Below are 21,613 nucleotides of genomic sequence, written 5' to 3'. Positions count from 1 at the left end.
TGATTTTGATGAGTCACTGCAGCATGTTGGGAGGCAGGAGGTTTTTTTTCGTCATGGTGAGGATGAGCGTTGTTTGTGGTGGAGGAAGGCTCATCTGTCCCCTTACACTGTGTCCACCCGCTGATGGTTCGGCTTCACTGTTTAAAAAAAAAAAGAAAAGACCAACTCATCTGGACTGGATGGTTTTCTTTCCATCAAAGTCATTTATCTAATGTGATTCAGATAAATAAACTCATAAATGTACACAAGCCTACAAACACATGCAAAAAATATTTATATGTAGTAAACCAACTTTTAAAAAAAAGAAAAACCTATTTAGAGATAACATTTTGACCACTAAGGGTTCAGTAATTATCCATTTTTTTAGACTTTAGTCGCTAATATTTTAAACATAAAACATCTTACAATTTGACCTTTTTTGTTCTGAAAGAAACACAATACATACATGGCCAGGTTTCTGTCGTGTGTGCAGCAGTCGTGTGTGCAGCAGTCGCTCTGCAGCGCGAAACTCTTTCCTCTCAAACGTTGTTCACCGCCAGCCGCGAGGAGGTGATCAGACTGTGCACGTCTCCATGGTCCTTCATGACCACCTCTGCTCTTCCTCTCCAGTTTCTGTGAGATGGTCTGCAGCAGAGCGCTCAGACTGGACATGGAGATGTCAGGAAGATGAAATTCAGGAGATCTCTGCACAGAGAATAAAAGAGGAGAGTCAGACGGGTATGTGGTGTGTTGAATGTTTGTTCAAAAAGGTAAAAAAAATTTAAACTTCTTAACTGGCAAAATGTCATCCTGTTTTAGCTTGTTCTTGTGTTTGTAGGCTGCAAAGTGACAGCAGTGGATGAAGTACTCAGGTATACTACTTAAGTAAAAGTACCAATACCACAGTGTAGAAATGCTCCTTACAAGTAAAAGTAATAAATTAAAATCCTACTCAAGCAGAAGAACATAAATATTAACAACACAAGTAAAACTACAGGTATAAAGTAGGATAAAATGGAAATATTCAGGTTAAGTACACATACCTAAAAAAATGTGCTCAAGTGCTACTTGGGTCAATATTACTTTAACACCTCTGCTTTCTGAATATCTTGAAAACCTAAATAAATATTTGAACTGTTCAAAGTTATGTTTTGTTTAATTTAAATGCTGGTGAACAAATTTACTGTTTTAACTTTTGATCTTAAACTTAATTTTGAGGACTTTGTGGCTTTGCAAAGATAATCCTATTATTTGTAAAGGTTAACATCTGAGCAGTAAAAAATGTTCATTGGCAATAGTATTACTGGATAGATGGTTAACACACTGTGTGCGTGGATTTTAATGTGTAAAGTTTCCGACCAACACCTGTGACTCACTCACTGCTCAGGAAGGCACTTTTAAAACTCTTTCTATTGCCCAAAGTGATTTCGGCTCTGCTTGGCTAATGTGCTCTTCCCCTTGTGCCAAACAGTGACTCAACATTTTCCTCCCAGCAGGACAGGAAATGATGAAAGGAGAATGTAATGAAAGGTGAGGCAACCCTCAGCTCAGCCAGACCTGCTCACCACGATGCCACCAATTCCTCCTCCTCCAAACGATGATTAAAAACAGTACAGTACATTATTAGCCATGTGGCTTTGTTTTTTACTCACACTTCTGGAGAACAGGGGATTGTCTATCCAGGGCCTGGTGTCTGCATCTTGTCCTGTAACTAACCAGTTGTCTCCGTGCCCTGTTGTTGTAAAGTTTGAAGAGACAGTCCTGGTTTGCTCAGGTAAACTGATGGGAGGTAGAGGTGTGGGGCAGCCCTTGGTTTTCCGATGGTCACAGCACCCAGGAGCTGGTTTACGTTGAGATATAGGCGGCAACACAAACTGAGGACTTTGTGCTTGTTGCATGTCAGTCTCTAGATTTAATCCTGTGTAAGAATCGCTGGAATCAAGTATTTGTTCCGTTGATTCAGTGACAGGTGGGTCATTTTTGCTGCCGGTTTCAGGTTTCCTTTTACTTGTCCAGCTGTTGTCCTCTTCTTTCTCCTCCTGTTCCTCCACCGGCTCTTTGGCTGCTGCCAAAACAGGCATTAGGTTGACACAAAGCCTCATTTTATTCCCCGATGTCTCATATGTAGTAGTAATGAGACATTTACTGTTCTTTGACCTCACAGTTCTCATCCTGGGAATTGATTTCTTTAGGTTGCCCACGATCATCTCAGAAGCATCTGCATCATATTTTTCTGGGTTTACTGTCCTTGTCTTCTTCACTTTCCACATTCCAAAATTTGAATAAAAATAACTTTTGAAAATCGTCTCCAATATTGTTCAAACATCTTCCTTTTTAAACAACAACAACAAAAAAAGATTATTAAGATTGATTTGTTTTTAAAAAGTCCAACCATCACAGAGTTTTATGTCCTGTTAGAAACTGTCTCTCAGGACTTTCTCTGGCAGCACTGAAGGCGGCTATGAAGCAGGCCTATTAAACCGGCTGTTATGGCAACACGCACACAAACCCTTAATGACTGGAAAAGGTCATTGTTGTGTCTGAACTGAAACCACTCAAATATGTCAGATTCCAAAGATGATGGAAGTGCCAGTGGCTTTATTATTTTGCAATTTATGACAATAATTTGTTTCATGATGTGTCCCAAAGTTTGTCCATTGACAAGATGAATCGCTGAGGAGTTAAAAAAAAACCCCACACACAATAGATTCAAGAAACTTTATTGTCATTGTACTACTGTGCAAGACAACAACAAACTCAAGTTGTGCATCTTAAAACAACTTGTTTGCATTAGCCTTCATGTGGTAATTATCAGAAAGACACAAGTCCTAATACTAATATCTCTCAATTAATGTCATGTTAAGAATTAATCTTAATGTCTTTTTTGTTTGTTTGTTTTGGTTCATTCTCCCCCATCCCATCAACCTTCTTTCCAGCTGCAGACAGCTGCTTTTGTTGGCTTTGTTTTGAACACCACCTGCCCTGCACGATAGAACAGGCAGACACAGTTAGTGCCCGAATATAATGGAGAATTTAGGAGCTAGAGAAACATATATTTGGTGGAGACCAAAAACAGAGCTAAAAAAGAGTAAACATTGAACATAAACTTGACTCCAAATGAGTGACAATATGGCTCTTTGTGTATGTGTCTTTAACAACCGTTTGCCAACACGTTCACTATGACAACACTGTCATTTGATAAAAAGATGTTGCTGTTTAGCTTGTTTTGCAGTTTAAAATTGCTAAATAAAAATTCCTGGGAGTTGTTTTGGTCCAAAATGTCTAAAATTATGCTTCGTGTGTTCTCTACATTCTAAGGTGGAAAAAATGCTCCGTTCTCATATGTTTTAAATAAAGTAATAGAAGTGATATCTTGGAGTGATAAAGTGTAACTACATGGAGACAGAGTGAGGGTTCTTACTTCTTCTTCCACTCTTTGTTTGGGGTGGGAGGACAACAGCTATTTTTGTTCTGGTGGCTCAGCCCACAGCCAAGCTAACAGCCAAGGAGGCTAAGCTAGCTACGTACAGTATAATCTCCCGAACATAATCACTGTTTTATCTTTTGTTTTTCGTCCCAGTTGTATTTATTTTTCCCTTCCCTTAAGACCAGAGCTTGGCTTCCTATCCGTTTGTTTCGCTGGAATAAGATGGTCGTTTTGACAAATAACAATGAGGAACAGGATTATATGTGAGTAAGAAATTACGAACGTACGTTATGTTAGCGGAGTAGGTAGCTTTAGCCCGATTACAACTCCATTTAAATAGCTAGCGTAGCTTTTACGGGAGGAGTTGTAAACTGCTTTAGATTATCTAAAAACGTATTGCCAGTCAACAAATCTCGACAAGCTTCCAGTTGCTGGTTTGGTTTATGTGAGAGTTAAGGTTTTAAGAGGCGGTTGCGTTTTATTTTCTGTTAACCTTGCAGCGCTAGTAGCTTTCTGCTAATAAGTAAGCTGACATGGATCTTTAAATTCATAGTTAAATATTGACCATACCTTTGACCAACAATTTACCTGATAAGCATTGGTATTGACTCTCCCTGCAACACATTCATATTATCTGGTATTTTCTGGTTAACGACTGAGTTACAAAAGTGAGACTGGAGTATGTGTAGGGAACATTTTGGTTATGTTTAAAAATTATTGTAAAAACTCTAACGTTATGAAGGTCGTTGCCTGGTTGGCTTGCTACGTTTCTTTTATATTGTACGCGTGTGAAGCAAGTGAAATGATATGCTCTCTCGCTGTGAAGAAACCCCGCTTGCCCGGCAGAGATTACATCATATTATGTTGCTGTACAGGTAGTTACATTGGTAACAACCAGGCTCAGGTATGGACGTTGTAATAAGATGTTTTTATCATGCATCCATGGGCTCAGACTAAAAATGGCATCAGCTCAGCAAAGTTGGCAGCTCACAGGCAGAAAATCCAGCAGAGGCGATCCTCACACAACACCCACTGACCTACATTTGAAGCCCCTGCGCGATGCTCTTCCCAGCTCCGATCCGTGTAAAAATACTGCAGAGACAACACGGAAACAGCACAGCACAGTACAGTGAAGGAGTACTACCCACCCTAAAGCCCTTCATAAGATTTTTGAGCTATTTTTGCAGGCCACCTTTGCCTTTATAATGGCCACTTAGGCAGCTTGATATATTCTTCACCTTCTCTTGGGTTATTATACATGCCAGATAGTATGGTGTCATGATATATCACATACTCCGATAGACCGACCATTTCACGCCATCATTCGGCACATTCACACAGAAAGCTATTGTTGAAGAGACATGTAGTGTTCACTTCTCTCCCGAGACACTGCACTCGCACAAAACTTAAAAATGACATCACCTCCGTGGTCAAGCTAATGTCAGAATCAAAGAGCCTATGCAGCACAGATTGGTGAGATCGAAATTAATGAAAATTAGGTCACATGAAACTGTTTTTCCATATCCTGTGTACTGAGAAATGTGAGCTCTCTTGCACTGTGCCTGTCCCTGTCACCCATCTACCCATACATGAAACCCACAGCCGAATGATGAAGTTTCTCACTTTCAGCATATTCATGTACTTGCACTAGTTGTTGTGAAAGACTGAGGAAGTGAAGTGCACCGACTTGAGAATAGTTTCAACAAGCGAACTATGTCCTTTCAATGTAAAAACATCAAATTAATCACCTATTACTACTCTGGCTAAATTGACATCTTGTGCTCTGTTCTCTCAGCCTGATAGAGGAGCGTAAATGCACCTCCCTGCCAAGTTCTCCTGCCAAGCGAGTGTCTCCAAGCAAAAAGAAGCAGTTCTACATCAACCAAGCCATCCGCAACTCTGACCTCACACCGCGAGCCAAAGGCAAGAAGAGCCTCCGCCGACAAGAGAACAGTAAGCTCTCATTCCACATGGTCAAAGTGTAAGATGTTGTCATCCACCGCAGACTGAACGAGTCTTTGAGTCTGTGTCCCTTCGAAAATGAAGAAGTGTGTTTACATTGAATACGCTGGTTCTACAGACATGGCAATGCCACAAAAGCATGTTTCTAATCTCAAGAATTAAGACTTCAAAGTCATACATCTGTCATTGAAGTTTTACTAATTTCTTCACTGTCCATCTATCGCTTCACTTCTTCTCTGCAATTCAGCGCGCTTCCTTGCCAATCTTCTTGAGAGGGATGAGTGCTCCAAAGATGATCTGGAAGTTTGCAGTAATCCGGCCATCCCCTCCATCTTCACTGAAGCCTGCACCAATGGAAACTACATAGAGGCAAGTTGTCTTCCATGCACTTAAGACTGAGTTTTTCTTTTAACTTCCTTTAAAAGACAGACAGTGAAGAGTTCGTGTTGCAACTATGACCCAAGCATAATCAAATGTGGAAAGACCCCCAGTAAAACAAGCAGTTAGTTTAAAGACTGATCTCAGTTCTCTGGTGTTCTTTTAGCCGTGGAATGACTTCATGAACTGCTCCGGTGAGGAGCAGGAGAGGCTGTTGTCTCTGCTGGAGCAGGAGGAGGCCAAGAAGAAAAGCACCAGCAGGCTCCTCAAAGATGAGAGGAATGGTGAGCGCCTCGTTTCGTGCTTGTTCGTAGACTGGCTGTTTTCAAGTGCGGCTGTTTGGCTGATCTTCACTCATCTCTTCACAGTAAACGTTGCCTTCACTGCTCAGGACTGCTTCCAGAGAATCGATCGCAGGCTGCGAGCAACTCTGAGACGGAAACAAATCCCGCTGGTGAGTGTCAGCTCTAAATGTTTTGTCTGTGAGCTTATTGGTTGGAGGCGGTAAGGATTTATACATGATGGGAGTCTGTGTACATTCAAAAGCTTCAAGCTTAAGTTGATGTTCTCAGCTTCTTGTCAATTCTCTGTCCATATGATGATATGAGCATTTTGACTGGTCTCTCGTTCATCTCTGCTGTGCATCAAACCGAGAGGCTACACAAGCTTGCCTCATAGTTGCTGTTGCAAAAGTCTATGTTGACTTCTATGACTTAAGCTGTATGTGATTGGCTATTTGTGGCTGTTTAGATGGTGACACCAGATGTCCTGCGGCCAACATTGTATTGACCAAGATCCCAGAAATTTTTTACATTGTTATAATCAGTGAGAGGGAATTCAATGTAAATCAGCTGGAGCCTCCTGTAATCTGACTGAGGGCTGTGAAGAAAATTGAAGAAAATTTGGAAACACAGTAGCTCTTAATTGTTATAAAAGCTGTAAGCCCACATTCGCAGATGTGAGAACACAAATGTTGTGGAAACAAACCTCTTACTGTTTTTCGGCGGCCACCTCGCAGGGAACTCTGGAAGTACTTGAGGAAAACCTTCTGAGCTTCTTCAACGCTCAACCGCACTCAGTTTACACAACCAACCTCACCAGCAGGTAGAAATCCTTTTTCTATATTCTGAAAGTTTTTTAAAAAAAGCATTGAATTCAACAAAACCCATATATTTAATGCATAGAAGTAATTAATTTCTACAAATGTGTTCAGTTTTGAAAAATGCAGCCATTTTTTAAATGTAAATTTGCTTGTTTAGGTTATAGGTTCTCACATCTCCAATCCTCATATTATGGAAAGTGTTTTAGTCAACACACTCGCTATCAGTGAATCAGTGTGTTTGTGGTTAGAGCACAGTGAGTCATTTCTCTGCTGTTTGTGTTTGTGGATCAGCTTTGAGAGGCTGCTGCTTCATGCCATCTGCCAGTATATGGACCTCGTCTCTACAAGTGAGTGGAAACACGTATTAGGCAGACTGGACTAACATGTCACAGTAGCATTGTTCATCTTAAATATGAGGCAGATTGTTATTTGAACAATGGACAACCATTTCATGTTTAAAGTTTGTGCAGTTTTCATCACACGCCTGCAGTGCAAACATTTTGTCTGTGAATATCATTGTGAATATCACAAGTGATTTGACAAATATTAATATTTGTATCCACCATCAAACTCTTTTAGACGTAACCACAGCACATAAACAGTTATATTAAAGATTTTAAAAACAATTATTGGTACTATTAGTACCACGATCCTGGTATTAGTGCTCTGTTTTATATAATAGATAGATAGATAGATATACTTTATTGATCCCAGGCTGGGAAATTACAGTGCAGCAGCAGCATTACACACAATGATAATCCTGTTTACACTGCCTAATTGGACTTGAAATGCCAGCTTAACGTTTTTCAGTCACATGAGCGTGATCTGAATCTGTTTGTTGGACTCTTAGGTAGCTGCCAGAACGGATCACGTCAGACCGAAGTGGTGAACAAACAGGAAGAGTTTCTGCCTCCTAGACTTCCTCTGTCTGCCTATGTGGAGCAGATGAGCTGAGACCAGGACCACGTCCTGTTTCCTCCACACTGCTCCGCTGCAAGCAGGAGAGCTGTAGATAAGGTGCGCGGTCCGTATGTAATGTCTGTATAAAGTACGCCAAGTTTAGAAAACAAAGCTGAAAGATTTCTGCGTTCTTTTCTCTGGTTGCTGCCTGTTTTCTGTAGTAAATTTTTCATTCATTTCCATCCAAACATACCAAGCTACAGATGTTACATGTTAAAGGCACAAAAACACAAATTTTATATTCCTACCTGCAGTGTTGTTTATCCATCTGGACCATTATGGTGTGAATCGCCCGGTTTTAGAGATGCCTGCCTTCTCTCAAATATAACGGAACTAGATGGCACTTTGCTTTATGGTGCTCAAAGAGCCAAAAAAAAAAGTTTGAAACACTCAACAACATTACTTGAAATAATCCACAGTCCTTGTTGTGAGAACTTTCATGCAGGAACTATTTTATTTCCATGTCATTACTCAGAAAGAAGCATGCATCTACTCATGTAAGACGGAGGAGGACTCCATTAATGTTTACATCATTCCCCGTCGCCGCCACCAACACAAGCCTCTTGTCCATTAGTAGATACACATTTCTTCCTGGGCGGTGGCATTGTACAGTTTTGTAGAAAGAAAATACTTTGGGATAGTTCCTTTAAACATTGGCATGTAAGCATGCTAACTGAAGACATGTTGGCAAGCTTCGAGTGGCGTTCAGCTCAGTACACGAGTCTGATGTGCACTTGAGACAGACAAAGTACAACTTAGCCCTGTGACTGTGCAGAGAATAACACGACCTCTGCTGCGCTGTCCTCAGGCCACATTTTACATTTTCTGCCCCAGAATAGCAAAGCAATCAAAGCTGTTTTAGTTCAGCATCAGGGAGCCATACAGCATTGGGAATGAAATGAATTATCTTTCCCAAGTGTTTAATTATTCCCATTAATCTACCAATATAATGGAGATAATTGATTCTTGTGGAGACTGTAGTAATCTCATGGCTCGATTTGTGATGTGGAATCCACAGTAAGAAATTCATACGGCATCAGTGCTGTCCCTTTTCACAGAGCAGATGATAGAATTTCACAACTAATTAGCGTTATCAAACATAAAATACGCCTTTTAATAAACTGATGAAAATTTAAAGTGAGTGAGGGTGAACCTACATTTAATATTAACTTCAATAAAATGTTTTTAACAGTGAATAATAACAACATTAAGGTAAAAAAAATGATGGAAAATTTACTTGAACTGCTGAGAATGAAAGGCATTTTGGTAAAGGTGCTAAGATGCATCACATCCTGTAGGATTTGTGTCGGTTTTCAGGTATGGAGCATGAATATTAATAGTTCCTCTTCACTAAATGCACAAGCACGTAACTCATCATTGCAGTTAAAGAAGCAAATGTCTTTATCAAGGGTGTGGAATAACAGCTTCTGAAGCGCTTGGGATGTAAAGTAATTCTTTATTAATTCATCTCTGTGTTATGTATAAGAAGAAAACTTCTTTAGGCACAGTTTCTTAAGGATCTACTTTTAGGGTTTGTTTGTTTTTTCTCTGCTAGCTTAGTCAGGCCCTGTCACCTCGTCTGCACCAGCCATGTTTCAGCTGCACTTCTCAGTAATGATCTGCAGGGGTTGTGCTTACATTTTAACCAACTGAACTGTCTGAAACGATCACGTAATCACTACAAATGACTGACGAGTGCAAACGTTGTTACAGCTGTGACTTGAACCATTTCTGATGCCTTTTATCATGCCAGTTTTTTCGACTTACACGCTAAAGTTCACGATTGCATGGCTGATCCAGTGCAGATAGTTAGAGACGAGTGCAGCTGCTGACGTGCTGCCTTCACTGCACACTGGTGTAGACAAAGTGTAAAATATTACTGCAGTCATTGTCAATAATTCAATTAACGAGGAACTTTAATACAGTTAAAAGCTGTTACTCTTTCTGTTCTTTAAGCTTTATTAGTGGATTTCACTTGGTTTACACACAACTCTGATGTTTAAAGCCTCTTTTTCACATACAAAGGTGATATGAATGAAATGAAAGGTATACTGTAGATACAGTAGATGTGTAACAGCGGTAGAAAAATTACCACATTTACAGTGTTTTGATGGTAAAAACCTGCTGAGGTTCGACTCTCAGGTGTGTTTCATCTCAACATTTTTATTTGAAACCCCAGAAAAGCACTTCTGCCTTATGAATACAAGTTTCTACGTTTTTTTGTACATATATTTCTACATTTGTACTTGACTGGACTTTGGAAACAGGATGTTAAAAACATAAAAGTTGTCCACGCTTTCTTTTTATACTGTCTTTGGCAGTGTACTGTAACAAAACTTGACCTGTTGGTGCAACAACCAAAGTTTGGCTGTTTGTTTTGTGCTAATCCAGTTTCTCAGGCTATTAACTTCTCACTCTGAATGTCACATGTCATTTTCTGTGTACTGTATACTTTCTTTAAGATGAACTTGTACGATCCTGTTCAGCCCAGCACCTTGGGGTGCTTTCAACTTTTCAAATAATGTAGAAGTAGTTGTGCTGTAAATAAGGAACTCGGATAATTAATGTGTGCCATCACTTGGATTGGAAAAGCCTATAATAATCTGAAAGCTTTATAAACTAAAGTGAAACGTCTTTGTGTATATAATGCTATGTGTGCGTGTGCTATGGTACCTATTTATAATTATCACTGCAACTATTAAAGGAATTAAGATATTTTTCTTTCTCTTTTCTCATTTCATTGTGTGCTCTTTACTTCAGAATGCTAAGAGCCACGTCTGAGAAAATGGCTGTAAGATCTTCTCTTTTCTAATTTGTAATGCAGTGATCAATTCAGTCTTAAATTTACTGGCTTCACTACATATGGATGTGTTGTTTAAATATTAGTGGTGGAAGAGGTACTCGCATGTCCCACCTAAGTCAAAGTAGCAGCTCCTTAATTATACCTGATTCCTACAGTCGTGCATTCACATTAATCAGCATTAGCAACAAAATGTACTTAAAGTGTCAGTCCCATTTGAGGATTACAGTACAGGATTATTGTTATTGGTGTACTGACATGTAGTAAATGTACTTCCACCACTCTTGACATCCATATCTGAAATAAGTGAGGCTGCTTTGTGACCGTGTTTTCTTCACTCATGTTATTCACTGCACTGTGGTTCACAGGTTCCACAAGTTAGGCACTTGAACACATCATTAAACAGTATATTAGCTGAACTGCTCATAATCTTTGAATTCGCCTGTCAAAGAGTGCATGAATGTTTAAACTGTATAAAGTTGACATTTTGTTAAGTTTCTGAAAATTTGCATGTGGGTTTCGCTGTGATTCTTCCACTAGATGGCGCACTAGTAAAAAGAAATACAGGCCGGAGTAGCGAATGCCTCTCTGGTCATGTATTGCACTCATCTGCACACATGGTTTATAGTTTAACAAGTTAAAAAGTGTTTGTTTGAACTGTTTTAATTTGACTCTCAAAGATGGTGGTAAACTGTAAGCTAGAAGACGAGTCAAGATGTTAACACTTAATAAATAAAGACTTTAACTTTGATGCAGCTGTTTGGATGAATGAAAATTAGCAGCATTTGTCAGCTATGAGAGAATCTCTTGGATGGCATTTTAATACAGCAGTTAGCAAAGCCCAGTGTGGCCTCGTGTGCCAAACACAAACTGCACAGTCATAAACTGAAAACAACCAATGCAGATCTGACGACCATGAAGACAATGTAGAGTCGACGAAAGATCCTAACTGGTCTTAAACTTCCCCACTCAGAGTCTTTACTGTGTCTTTATTTAAACAAAATATTCAAAGGACTAAAACTCCATATTGACATAAATGCGTTTACTTTTATGTTTTAAGAAAACAAAATAATCGAATGAATTAATCGGTTTATCATTAAACCATGTATCATAGATAAGATTAAACATTTAGAAAACGCTGAATAGTTTGAATCTGCTGCCTAAACTATTGTCAGTTTTGCGTGTCAAGCGGTTACACAGTGGGACACTAAGTATTTACATGAAAACAGGAATACGCAAAATGCCGTGTTGTGTGAATTCTGTGTTATGTAATGTGCAGCTTGAATACAAAGTCATACCAAAAAGCACTTATTAACCTGAGGCAATTAAAGCTTCATCTTTTGTCTGTGCGTCGGGTTATTTCTGAAAGCTCATCTTCGTTTTGTTGTGTTCTCATGAACTGTTTTCATCACCTGTTTTTTTTTTGTTTTTTTGTTTTTTTTTCCCTTGTTGTTTGATGCTCACATCACTGTGGTTATAAAACTAGTAATTTCCTGTGTTGACCACACCCTGGGAAAGATTAACTTAAGCTGAAACACATCATCATTGTCTGATTATTCCAGTCGTCATCACCACAGAGAGTCTCGGGGCCCGTTTGATTTTAATTTTATTTCTTCCAGTGTCAGCGCAGTGAACACACTTGGATCCCATTACATCTGATGAGGCACGTGGTGGATCATTTTTCTGTTTTAAATATCTCAGGCTCTTTAATTTAGTAAACAGCTGCAACCAGCTACTGACCAGTCAGCACTCACGGGCCTTTTTTTCAAAGTGTAAATTCATTTTTGGAAATAGATGACGTAGCCAGTGATTTTAGGAAGCTGTGAACAATTGTGGGATGTGGACAGAACAGACGACAGTTCACTGAAATGTGGCTCAACGGCTTATTTTCAGTTCAGTTTTTCAACATTAGCATTTTTTCCCCCCACACACATATTCAGACAGAAACACGGTTTGGGCTTTATGAATGGACCAGTCCAATGTTTTCAATGCGGTTTATTGTTTCTCTCCTCTCTAAAATGTATAATTAGTCCTTGTGTTTCACAGTGTGACACCTAAACACAGGTTTGCCTCAGTTAAGATGGAAAAATGCTCATTAAATTGTATAATTTTGAGTTATTTTGGATTACAGACCTTCTAAACGTGCAATTCCTGCTGGAGGGTATCTGAAGGCAAACTATAATGTACTAAAATGAACTCAGTTAATTTCAATATTTAATACAGGCTGCAACGGTTGAATTTTGATAAAAAGAAATGGCAGAGATTACTGTTGTGTTATTTAAGTTTAGGTCTGGAGCTGTGCCTGTAACAGGGACAGTAGTGTCAGTTTTCATCTGCAGTTCAGTAACTTGTGGTATTAATAATCGATTTGTCTCATTGTAAGTCATTCATTCATTTAGCACAACTCCACATGTGTTTTGAAAGTAAAAAATTACTTGAAGTGTGAATTTAGGTGAGTTCCCCAGAGCTAAATAAATCACCTCCGTATTTTCAAAATGAATGTTGTGAAAATTCAGGAAATTAAATCAAATTAAATTAATTGTATACAGCAAACTAACACTATTAGTAATATTAAATGCTGGTTAAATCAAATGAGCTGAGTTGAGATTCCCTTTAAAGCTTATTTTGTGCGTAGCTCGTTACATCATAGGACAATGAAAACCCACACACACACACACACACACACAAAGAGAGATAAAAATCAGAAAACAAAGATTCATTAGGGTTGCAGCTAGTGTCATCAATTAATCAGCAGGTAATTTCTTCATGACTCGGTGATGGAATAATTTGGCATTTTGCTTGAGAAATCACTTGAATGTTTCATCAGTTATCAAAATAAGTGAAATGTCAGATTTGTATTGTGAAATCCTCGTGGGGAAACGTATTTCACAGCTTCACAGCCTGCTTTAAGTGGGTACAGTCAGGTTAAAGGCTGATGTTAGAACAAAACAGTTTGAAACAGAGAAAAAAAAAAATTGTGTTGTCTGATGCATCATCTCTCACTGTACATCTTCACTTTTTTCTTTTCTTTTTCTTTTTTTGTTGTTTTTGCCCCACTCCCAGCCCAGTGTATAATTCACACCCTCGCATGTACTGACATCCCCTTCTCTGGAGGGGTTGGGGTCTGTTGGCGGGGAGGGGGCGGGGCTGGCCCCTGCTGATTCAGAGGTTAGGAATTTGCATCTGATTACTGTTTGTCAACCAATGATGTGACTGTGCAGGCCACAGAGTCTCTCCACGCCTCTCTCTCTCTCTCTCTCTCTCTCTCTCTCTGTCTGTCTGGCTCAACGTTGCGGGCTCTCAAACAGACACTGAAACTCTGAAAACACGATTATACGCCAAAGCCGAGTGCGAAGATATCATGCAGTCACATGAAACCACTTTAATTGCAGCTGATAAACACACGGACCACCTCCCCTCTTCCTCCTGTCGGTGCTTTTTTCTCTGTCTGTAATCGAAGGGGGAGATTGCATTCACAGACGGGGAAAACAGGAATGTTTCTTCCGGTTCCAAAGAGTGTAAAAACGGAACGGAAGCCGGTGTGGTGAGTTTATATTTCTTTTTATTTTATTCATTTGCATGTTCGTGTCAGTGCTGCCTTGTGGATCATTTTCGTTTGAGTGGCTTCCTTCTTTTTCTGCTGCTTCTGTTCTACTTGTCAGTACGAGAGCGGAGGTTTTTTTTAATCGATGTGACGTTATCAAATCGTCTGATCAATAGTCTATTGCTAAGGTAGCGGATTGACTCACCTGCCATATGTCACCGAGCGAACATAATTTAACCTACATTGGATGTAGCATCGATATTTCGAGTAAAAGAAGCGATATTTGATTTTTACCCCCAATGTTTTTCGGTGGTTACACCGAGTTTTAACCGAATATAACGAGTCAAATAATAAAAAATGTGTATTTTACAAGCTAGTGTAGTATTTAGTGTTAGCTAACGTTACTAAACTAAATTGTCTTAACGTCGCGCGAACGTTCGTTTCTTCCAGCTAACCGAACTGGATTTCATATTCTCACCATAATACGGTCACCAATGTAAAACCATAACTTGGCTAACGTAGCTACTTTAGCTTAGCTGATATTACAAGCTGATTATTTACAGTATCGAACGGGGCTTTTGCTAGAGGTCAGTATCGAATAAACCAGCAGCTCATGTGTTTGCTACCAAAATATCTTCTAATTAACGTGATTTAAAAAAAGAGAAAGGTCTTGTTCATGGCGCCACGTCCTGTTCAATTTGAACCCACCATTTTTTAGTTAAGTTTTTTTGTTTGTTTGTTTGTTTTTTTACAGCGCCATTAAACATCCACTAACTTTACAGTACATTCTGTTATCCTTTAGGTTGGATATTAAAGCCAGTGCATGTGACAGCGTCAACAACAACTGGGCCTTAAAAGAAAGTTTGAACTGACAAAATGTCATGTTGGGGGTCAAAGCAGAGACAGCAGGATGATCAGGAGATGAAGGTGGCTTTATGAGGGAATTTGAAGCTGCTTTCCAGACCTCTTTGACTACTCGCATTAATAATACCAAAAACAAGGTGGTAATTATGAGGTAATGATGTGGTACACACACACATGCATAAACAGCCTCTATGTATACAGGCATGTAAAAATAACTCATTTTAACATCCAGCTGATAAGATTTGAGTGAAGTCTTTGGGCTCGGTCAGTTTCTCGCAGATGAAATGCCTTTAATTGTTTGGTGTTTCTGTGGAAGTTAAAACAGAGGTGGGGCACGTGGGTGAAAGAGTTTGTCAGCATCTTGTTTGTGGCTGAGATCAAGTCAAATCCAACGTGCCAGGGGAGTGATATGAACACAATGAGCTGGCTTCAGTACTACAGCAGGGTGGTGGGAAAATCTGCTGTAAATGGGTTACGGCCGTATTATTCCTCTGTATGGTGTCAGCGAATGGGTAAAAGGGCCAGCAAACGTTTCATTCCAAGTAAATTAAAAAAAAAAAAAAAAAGTTCAAGAGGTCCCCTTAAAGTATTTTTCAGGAAAGGTTGTGTCAAGCAGGCAAACCTCACAGCCACAACCAAAACTGACTTGGTTTGTGGGTTGGTGTTAGTTTCTCACCAAGTAGTGGGGGGTGGGGAGAACAGGCACAGGAAACTGGTTTGGTTTTAAAGCCTTGTATAGCACTGTCTTAATGACCCTAAACATACATGTCCTGAAAACAGTTCAAATGTCAAGTTTCGGTGCCAGCTTTCATTGTCCTGGTCTGGACTAAATGTGGCTTTCAGGGTTGTTTCCACCTTATGAAGATGAAAGGTTTAATAATGAAACAGTAGCACATTGTGCAAAAATGATCAAGTTAAAGGTACGAGCCCAGACTGTTACAGGAGTACAAGACATTGGCCCAAACGAAAGGAACACATTTATGAAATGTCTTTGGCATGATGAGAGTTTATTTTAAGACACGTTCTCTGACCTATTTTCAGTTCATTGCTATATCTCAAATTAGTGAGGAAATGAGATTTTGAAACCTTCAAATCTCCACCAAAAATCTGAACGACAGGAACAGGATGAAGAGGGAGGCCGGTAGAGGCTTTTCCTTTGGAAGTTTACTTTTAGACTTTTACGATGGAAGACCTCCAGCCATTGGTTCAGTACTGGTCAGGTTTGACTGCACCTGGTTTCTTTTGTAACACACAACTTTGGCAGGGAACCTAGTCATCATTTACTGGTGTGATTCCATTTAAAAACTGACTTTGAAAATAATTTTCAGCAGTTCCCCTCCTATGCCAAATGTCTTTCATGTCAAAGTGTATGTAACTTCTATATGCTTCTAGCTGACAGAAAGTGTGAGATGTTAAATTGTGTAACTTGGCATCTGGCACCTCGGCTTCCCAATGTGATTATCAAGCACTGAAATTATTAAGAGAGATTTCCAGGCCCTTTTGCACCCTGTGCCCCACCATCCTCCAATCACTTTAGAGGCTTGCCTAGAAATTGCCACACTAATCTGTTTGGCCCAGTCTGGCATATGGTATCCTATGGCCGGCACCGGCCAACTGCACGAGCTCAGTGTTTCCAATGGAGAGAAATACGACTGCAGCAAGTGAGCGGGGGAGGTAGGGCGGTGTTTACATTGTGGATTAGAAACGTATGTCCAGCAATCAAGTTCAAGTCTTAAAAGGCCTATCCTTTTGCATAATGTGCCTAATACCCAAGTAACACTGCTTGTTATGAAACTGGGCTTTTATAAAGGCACTTAGTTGTCGGTTCTTGATTTGAAGAAAAAGAAACCTTAACTGAAAAATGAATTAATAAAGTAAAATCTCAAAAAGATTACATTTATAGAAATGTAATGCAGTGCTGAAATGGTTGGTAAGCAGAAAATTAATATATAATCAATATCTTATCAGGGAGAAAATTTCCAATCCTGGCTGGTTCCATCTTCAAGGATTTGCTGTCATTTTCACTTTTGTTAATCGAGTACATTTGGGTTTTTGCTGATTGGTCAGATGGAACTGAAGGAATTTAAAGAAATTACTTTGAAATTTGCGTTTGCGCTACTTTCTTCACAGTTTAAAAGCTAATTGAATGGCTCACTTGAAAAAATAATAGAAAGATGAATAAATAATGCAAAGAATCGTTAGTCGCAGCTCTAATTCGATCCTCCCTGAATTGTTGCTTTCCACAGTGTTTTTCCAGTTAGTGAGAAACTCCCATCATTTCAGAGGTGTGTTTAATGAAAGCCCAATTTCTGCTTGATTATGGGGCTTGTCTGTCATATATTGCTGTAAGGCCGTCGTCCCCGCCTGTCTTCTCATAGCTTTGAAGTTGTGTGCTCTTAGTTCCCAGGAGTGTATTTGCAGTGCCTTCCTTCTCATGTAAAATGGTCCCTCTGGCATCAAGTGAGATTTGTATTGAAAACCCACTCGGTTTCCCGCAAAGCCCTGTGTATTCGTCACATTTGTCTCATTCACAGCCAGAGATCTGTTAGTTTGTTTTAGTTTGTTCGTTGTGCACATCAGTATGCGAGGTTTGACATGTTGTCATTCAAACAAAAATAAGAAATCCACTCAGCCTTCTGTCAGAGTCCTGATCTCAGCCTGAGGGTATTTGAAGAACATTTAGAGGTGCTAAGTGTAATATGCAAATGAGATGCTCAGTTTGCCTCCAAGCATAATGGCTGAGTGAGTGCTAGTCTCTGGCATTTATCCAGTAACCTGGTTAGTGACTGTGAATTAATAACAGACAAACATGCACAGACGAGACAAACAGGTCTGACGCCTGTTTGTTTTGTTATTATCGTACTGTAATCCTTTGCAGGGTTGTAAAGGTTGCTTTTAATGTTGTCACCGCATTCAAATTGTCCTTTGAGGCTTAAGGGCGTGATCTTTGGCTTAAGATCTACATTGTGTCACTTGAATATTTCAGCAACAATCCACCTGTAAACTGTGTCACACTGAGTTTGAGTGCCGTTTGCGCACCACAAGGTTTCCTGCCATGAAAGAAGTTGAGAGCAGTGTGGCTTGGCTGACTTTCAGCTGCCTCTGTGCCAAAAGCTACATTTCTGAAGGGCCTGTGCGGCACGTGGGACTTCGCTGTTATCCTGCCAAAAAATGCAGGAAAAAAAAAACCTCTCACAAGTTACTTCACTGCCTGGGCCCGAGCCATGGGGGAATCCCAGCAGCGCTGACGGTGACGCAGGCAGACAGCAGACGACGGAAGGGTCTGAGCTTTTGGGATACCCTGCAGACCCTGAATCAAGCTGCTTGGGACAGTTGCAGGCTTTGTGTATTCAGGCAGTGGCCGACACTTGGTTGAGTGTCAGCGTGATCTATCCTGGTACTTGTCTGCCTGGATACCAGGACACACAGCTGCAACATGCTGACATGTCCATCAAACCTGCAACATTTGTATTTTATATTTGCGTCTGCTAGCACTGGCAGCCTGCCCAGGTTATCGAAGCAGTGTCCATCAGGAGCAAACATGGCTGCCTTTTTTTTTATATATATATAAGGCAGAGCACAGGCACATAAACTTATAATCCACCACACAACCAAAGTGACAATTTTTGTTCTGGATGTCGCCCTGCACAAAGCACAGAACCCTTTATCTAAGATTTCGACACGTCCATCGCTTCTCTGTAGACAAAAGACTAGATTGTTAAAGATCACAATGCCATGACGTGACTGCATAGCCACCATATAAACCAACACGTTAATCCAGTTTGGGACGTTCATGCTGTTCAGTGAAAATGCAACCCCCCACCCTAACCTACCCCACCTCTCCTACACTAGAGGAACTATCATCATACCATCAGTCTAGAGTTACAATAGTAGTGCAATGAACTCAATGCAATGCGAGCAGCAACATGCAGCCAGTCTCCTGCTTCTCTGAAAGTTTTTATGGCAAAGTCACTGAACACATGTGAGGAATTTGACAGGGTGTGTTGTTTCTGCAGCCCACAGTAAGCAAAGCCACAGATTTACAGGAAAGTCGTAGACACGCTAGAGTTATGTGAAAGGAGCATTTAGTGCAACGTTTACAAATTATATTTAAAGATTTATTCATTTTTGCCTACACAGTTATCGCATGGTTTTCTTGTTAAACTGACTTCTCGCATTAAAAGGAAGCTCTGGAACTTGACGAATGACGGTTGTACAAAACAAATGAAATCAAGTATACCAGCCCTGCACTCAACTCAAGCTTTTAGTCATGAGAAGCCTGTCAAGATTGTGTCTGAGAAGTGTAACATTTCAGAGCGAGGCTGTCATTGTTTTTCCTTTAGTCGTGACGGTGTTTGCCTCTGCAAGCGTACGAATGCACTATGTTTGTCCACTTGGGCTGTCAGCACGTGAGATTTGTGTTTGCTCTCATACTACGGCCTCCACACGAAGCTGTAGGAGAGGTTGTAACATGGCGAGGTCAATATCCACTTGTGAGGCGGCGAACACAAACGACGCTGAATCAGCAGAGACAGTGGGTTGTTTTTTTTTTCATTTTAACTATTTGTCTGATGACTTTTCCTGTGGTTAGAAGAAATACGTCCCTATAACTGACTTAAAATGTTTTTCTGTGCATTTTCCCTGTGGTCTATTTGGAATCCTTTGAAAGTGTAACATATACATTATGATCTTTCAATATATGGAATGTTTTGTTCTACTTGTGTCTGACCCTTTTAACTCAAGAACAAAGACTTAGAGTAGGTAACTGACTATAATTTCAGTACCTACACTCCTACATACACCTACACTTTTTGTTTGAAATGTCACAAGTCTTTCTTTTGGTCTTGTCCTATTTTCCAAATTTAAAAGCCCTCGGGACATCAGTAATCTATTTAGTAGAAGGCATTTAGCTGTTTCTAATATTAAACTCTGTATAGCACATTCTGAAAAAGGGCGTCAGCCAAACAAATAGATGAAATGTCTATTTATTGGCACAGAAGCAGTAGTTTTTTCTGCCTTTTCCTTCACTTGTTTCTAAGTGACAAACAGTGTGCCGACACTTGAACCCAGACCCTTTTTATATTTATTAGAGCAAAGATCAGATCATTCATGCTGCGAATGCTCGCCTGCCCAGCCGGCTCCTGTTGTTTGATAGGTGGCCACAGATTTCACTGCTGAGAAATGGATCACTGGATTATTTCTGCTGTATGCCTGCTTAATTTATGGCATAGCTGGGGCTAATCAGATTTGGTTTGCTGTGTTGCTTCGGCTCGCTGGGAGAGGTCAGTGGAAAGTGCGTGACGAGCCTGCGCGACACTTCCTCAATGATCTTGTTGTTGGTGCAATGGGGCTCAATGGAGCCTGTGTTACTGCCTTGCCGAGGTAATACTGCAAGGAATGTGCGAGAGGGACGCCTAATCAAGACCAGCACCACTGACCGACTTTTTATGCTTATTTTATGTAGAAGGGATCATGAATGGCTACTGTTCGGCTACTCTCCCTACACCAGGGGTGGCCAACCAGTCGGAGACCAAGAGCCATATTTTTTACTGTGGTACTGCAAAGAGCCCCACCTCCCTGGCCTTAAACATATACACACACAGAATGAAATCTTAACAATTTATCATGACACACACACACACTCTTCTGCTCAGTTAAATGTCACACACCCCTCGCTATGAAACGGGAGACTGACAGAAATGGACCTCATCCCAAGGCTAGAGGTCAGTCATTGTCAACACACACCCTCACGCGCTGCTCAGCCAGATTCATATATTACACTGGAAGTCCGAGCTGAAGGACCAGAGGCCAATGATTGCTTTCTCTCTCTCTCACACACACACACACACACACATACACACACACTGCTCAGCCAGTTATAAGTTATCATGCAGGACTTGGGCAAGTCCACATGAAAAATTTGCAATAGCATCCATTTAATATGTGTCCAAAGTTTATTCATTACTTTGTTGCTGCATTGGACTCCTTGCCTTCAGTAATGCTCCGCAGTTCTGGCTTGTATTCCATCATGGCCACTCTGAGCAGTTCTCTCACACTTGTGTTAGTCAGAACAGATCAATGCATTGATTTCACGAGTCGTGAAATCAACATACATACAGTGACATACAGACGTATGTTGACCCGAACGTTGACAGTAGCTTGAGTGCAGCCCGTTTGACACTGAGTTACTTTTCCATTGGTACAGTTACAGATTTCAGTCTGTCATCCTCAGATAGGACACTGCTTCGTCAGTGACAAGTTGGGTTTTAAGCAAGCCGTCTACGCATTGAAGGGGTCAACAAGGAACGTGATCTGTGGCCTTTTCTGTTGCAGGTCCTCAAATCAGGCCGTAAAACTCCCCTGAAGTTTCTCAAGCAATGTTGCTACCAGGCTAATGCCATTTTTACGGCAGGGGCTTATCCGACTGCTTTGCATGGAGTGGATAAATGCACTAATTCTCCCTTTTGAAGATGCATCTTGAAGAGCTTCATTGTGTTGATAAATGCAAATACACTTTTTTTTGCGTTTTGTGTGTTTTTACCGGCTAAAAGGAGGGGGGAAATGACTAAATTTTAAAGAGCCGCAATTCTATTGGCC

General features: G+C 40.3%; 3 protein-coding genes across 4 annotated transcripts in view; 2 read left to right on the top strand and 1 right to left on the bottom strand.

Annotated features, from left to right (window-relative positions):
• Positions 1-13: 13 nt before the first annotated feature.
• LOC124060694 lies at positions 14-2,341 on the bottom strand. The gene is made up of 3 exons (XM_046391940.1): positions 1,632-2,341; positions 446-684; positions 14-137 (listed from the first exon to the last, which is right to left on the bottom strand). Exons 1-3 carry the CDS (start codon positions 2,247-2,249, stop codon positions 14-16), a joined length of 981 nt encoding a protein of 326 aa, XP_046247896.1. The 5' UTR covers positions 2,250-2,341.
• A 1,077-nt stretch (positions 2,342-3,418) lies between these two features.
• Positions 3,419-10,524, top strand: r3hdm4 (R3H domain containing 4). The gene is made up of 8 exons (XM_046390997.1): positions 3,419-3,669; positions 5,202-5,359; positions 5,616-5,737; positions 5,913-6,030; positions 6,115-6,200; positions 6,765-6,850; positions 7,140-7,195; positions 7,699-10,524. The coding sequence occupies exons 1-8, from the start codon at positions 3,629-3,631 to the stop codon at positions 7,800-7,802; spliced, it is 771 nt and encodes a 256-aa protein (XP_046246953.1). The 5' UTR covers positions 3,419-3,628; the 3' UTR covers positions 7,803-10,524.
• Positions 10,525-13,861: 3,337 nt separating this feature from the next.
• Positions 13,862-21,613, top strand: part of arid3a (AT rich interactive domain 3A (BRIGHT-like)) — a 40,296-nt gene continuing 32,544 nt past the window's right edge. For both annotated transcript variants that reach the window (XM_046390845.1, XM_046390844.1), the window contains exon 1: positions 13,862-14,152. The gene's annotated coding sequence lies outside the window, so the exon portion shown is untranslated. The remainder of the gene's footprint in view (positions 14,153-21,613) is intronic.

Source organism: Scatophagus argus, chromosome 6 (assembly GCF_020382885.2).
Source record: "Scatophagus argus isolate fScaArg1 chromosome 6, fScaArg1.pri, whole genome shotgun sequence".
Lineage (NCBI taxonomy): Eukaryota > Metazoa > Chordata > Actinopteri > Scatophagidae > Scatophagus > Scatophagus argus.
The sequence above is the reverse complement of the archived record's forward strand: the minus strand, read 5'-3'. Positions and strand labels throughout refer to the sequence as shown.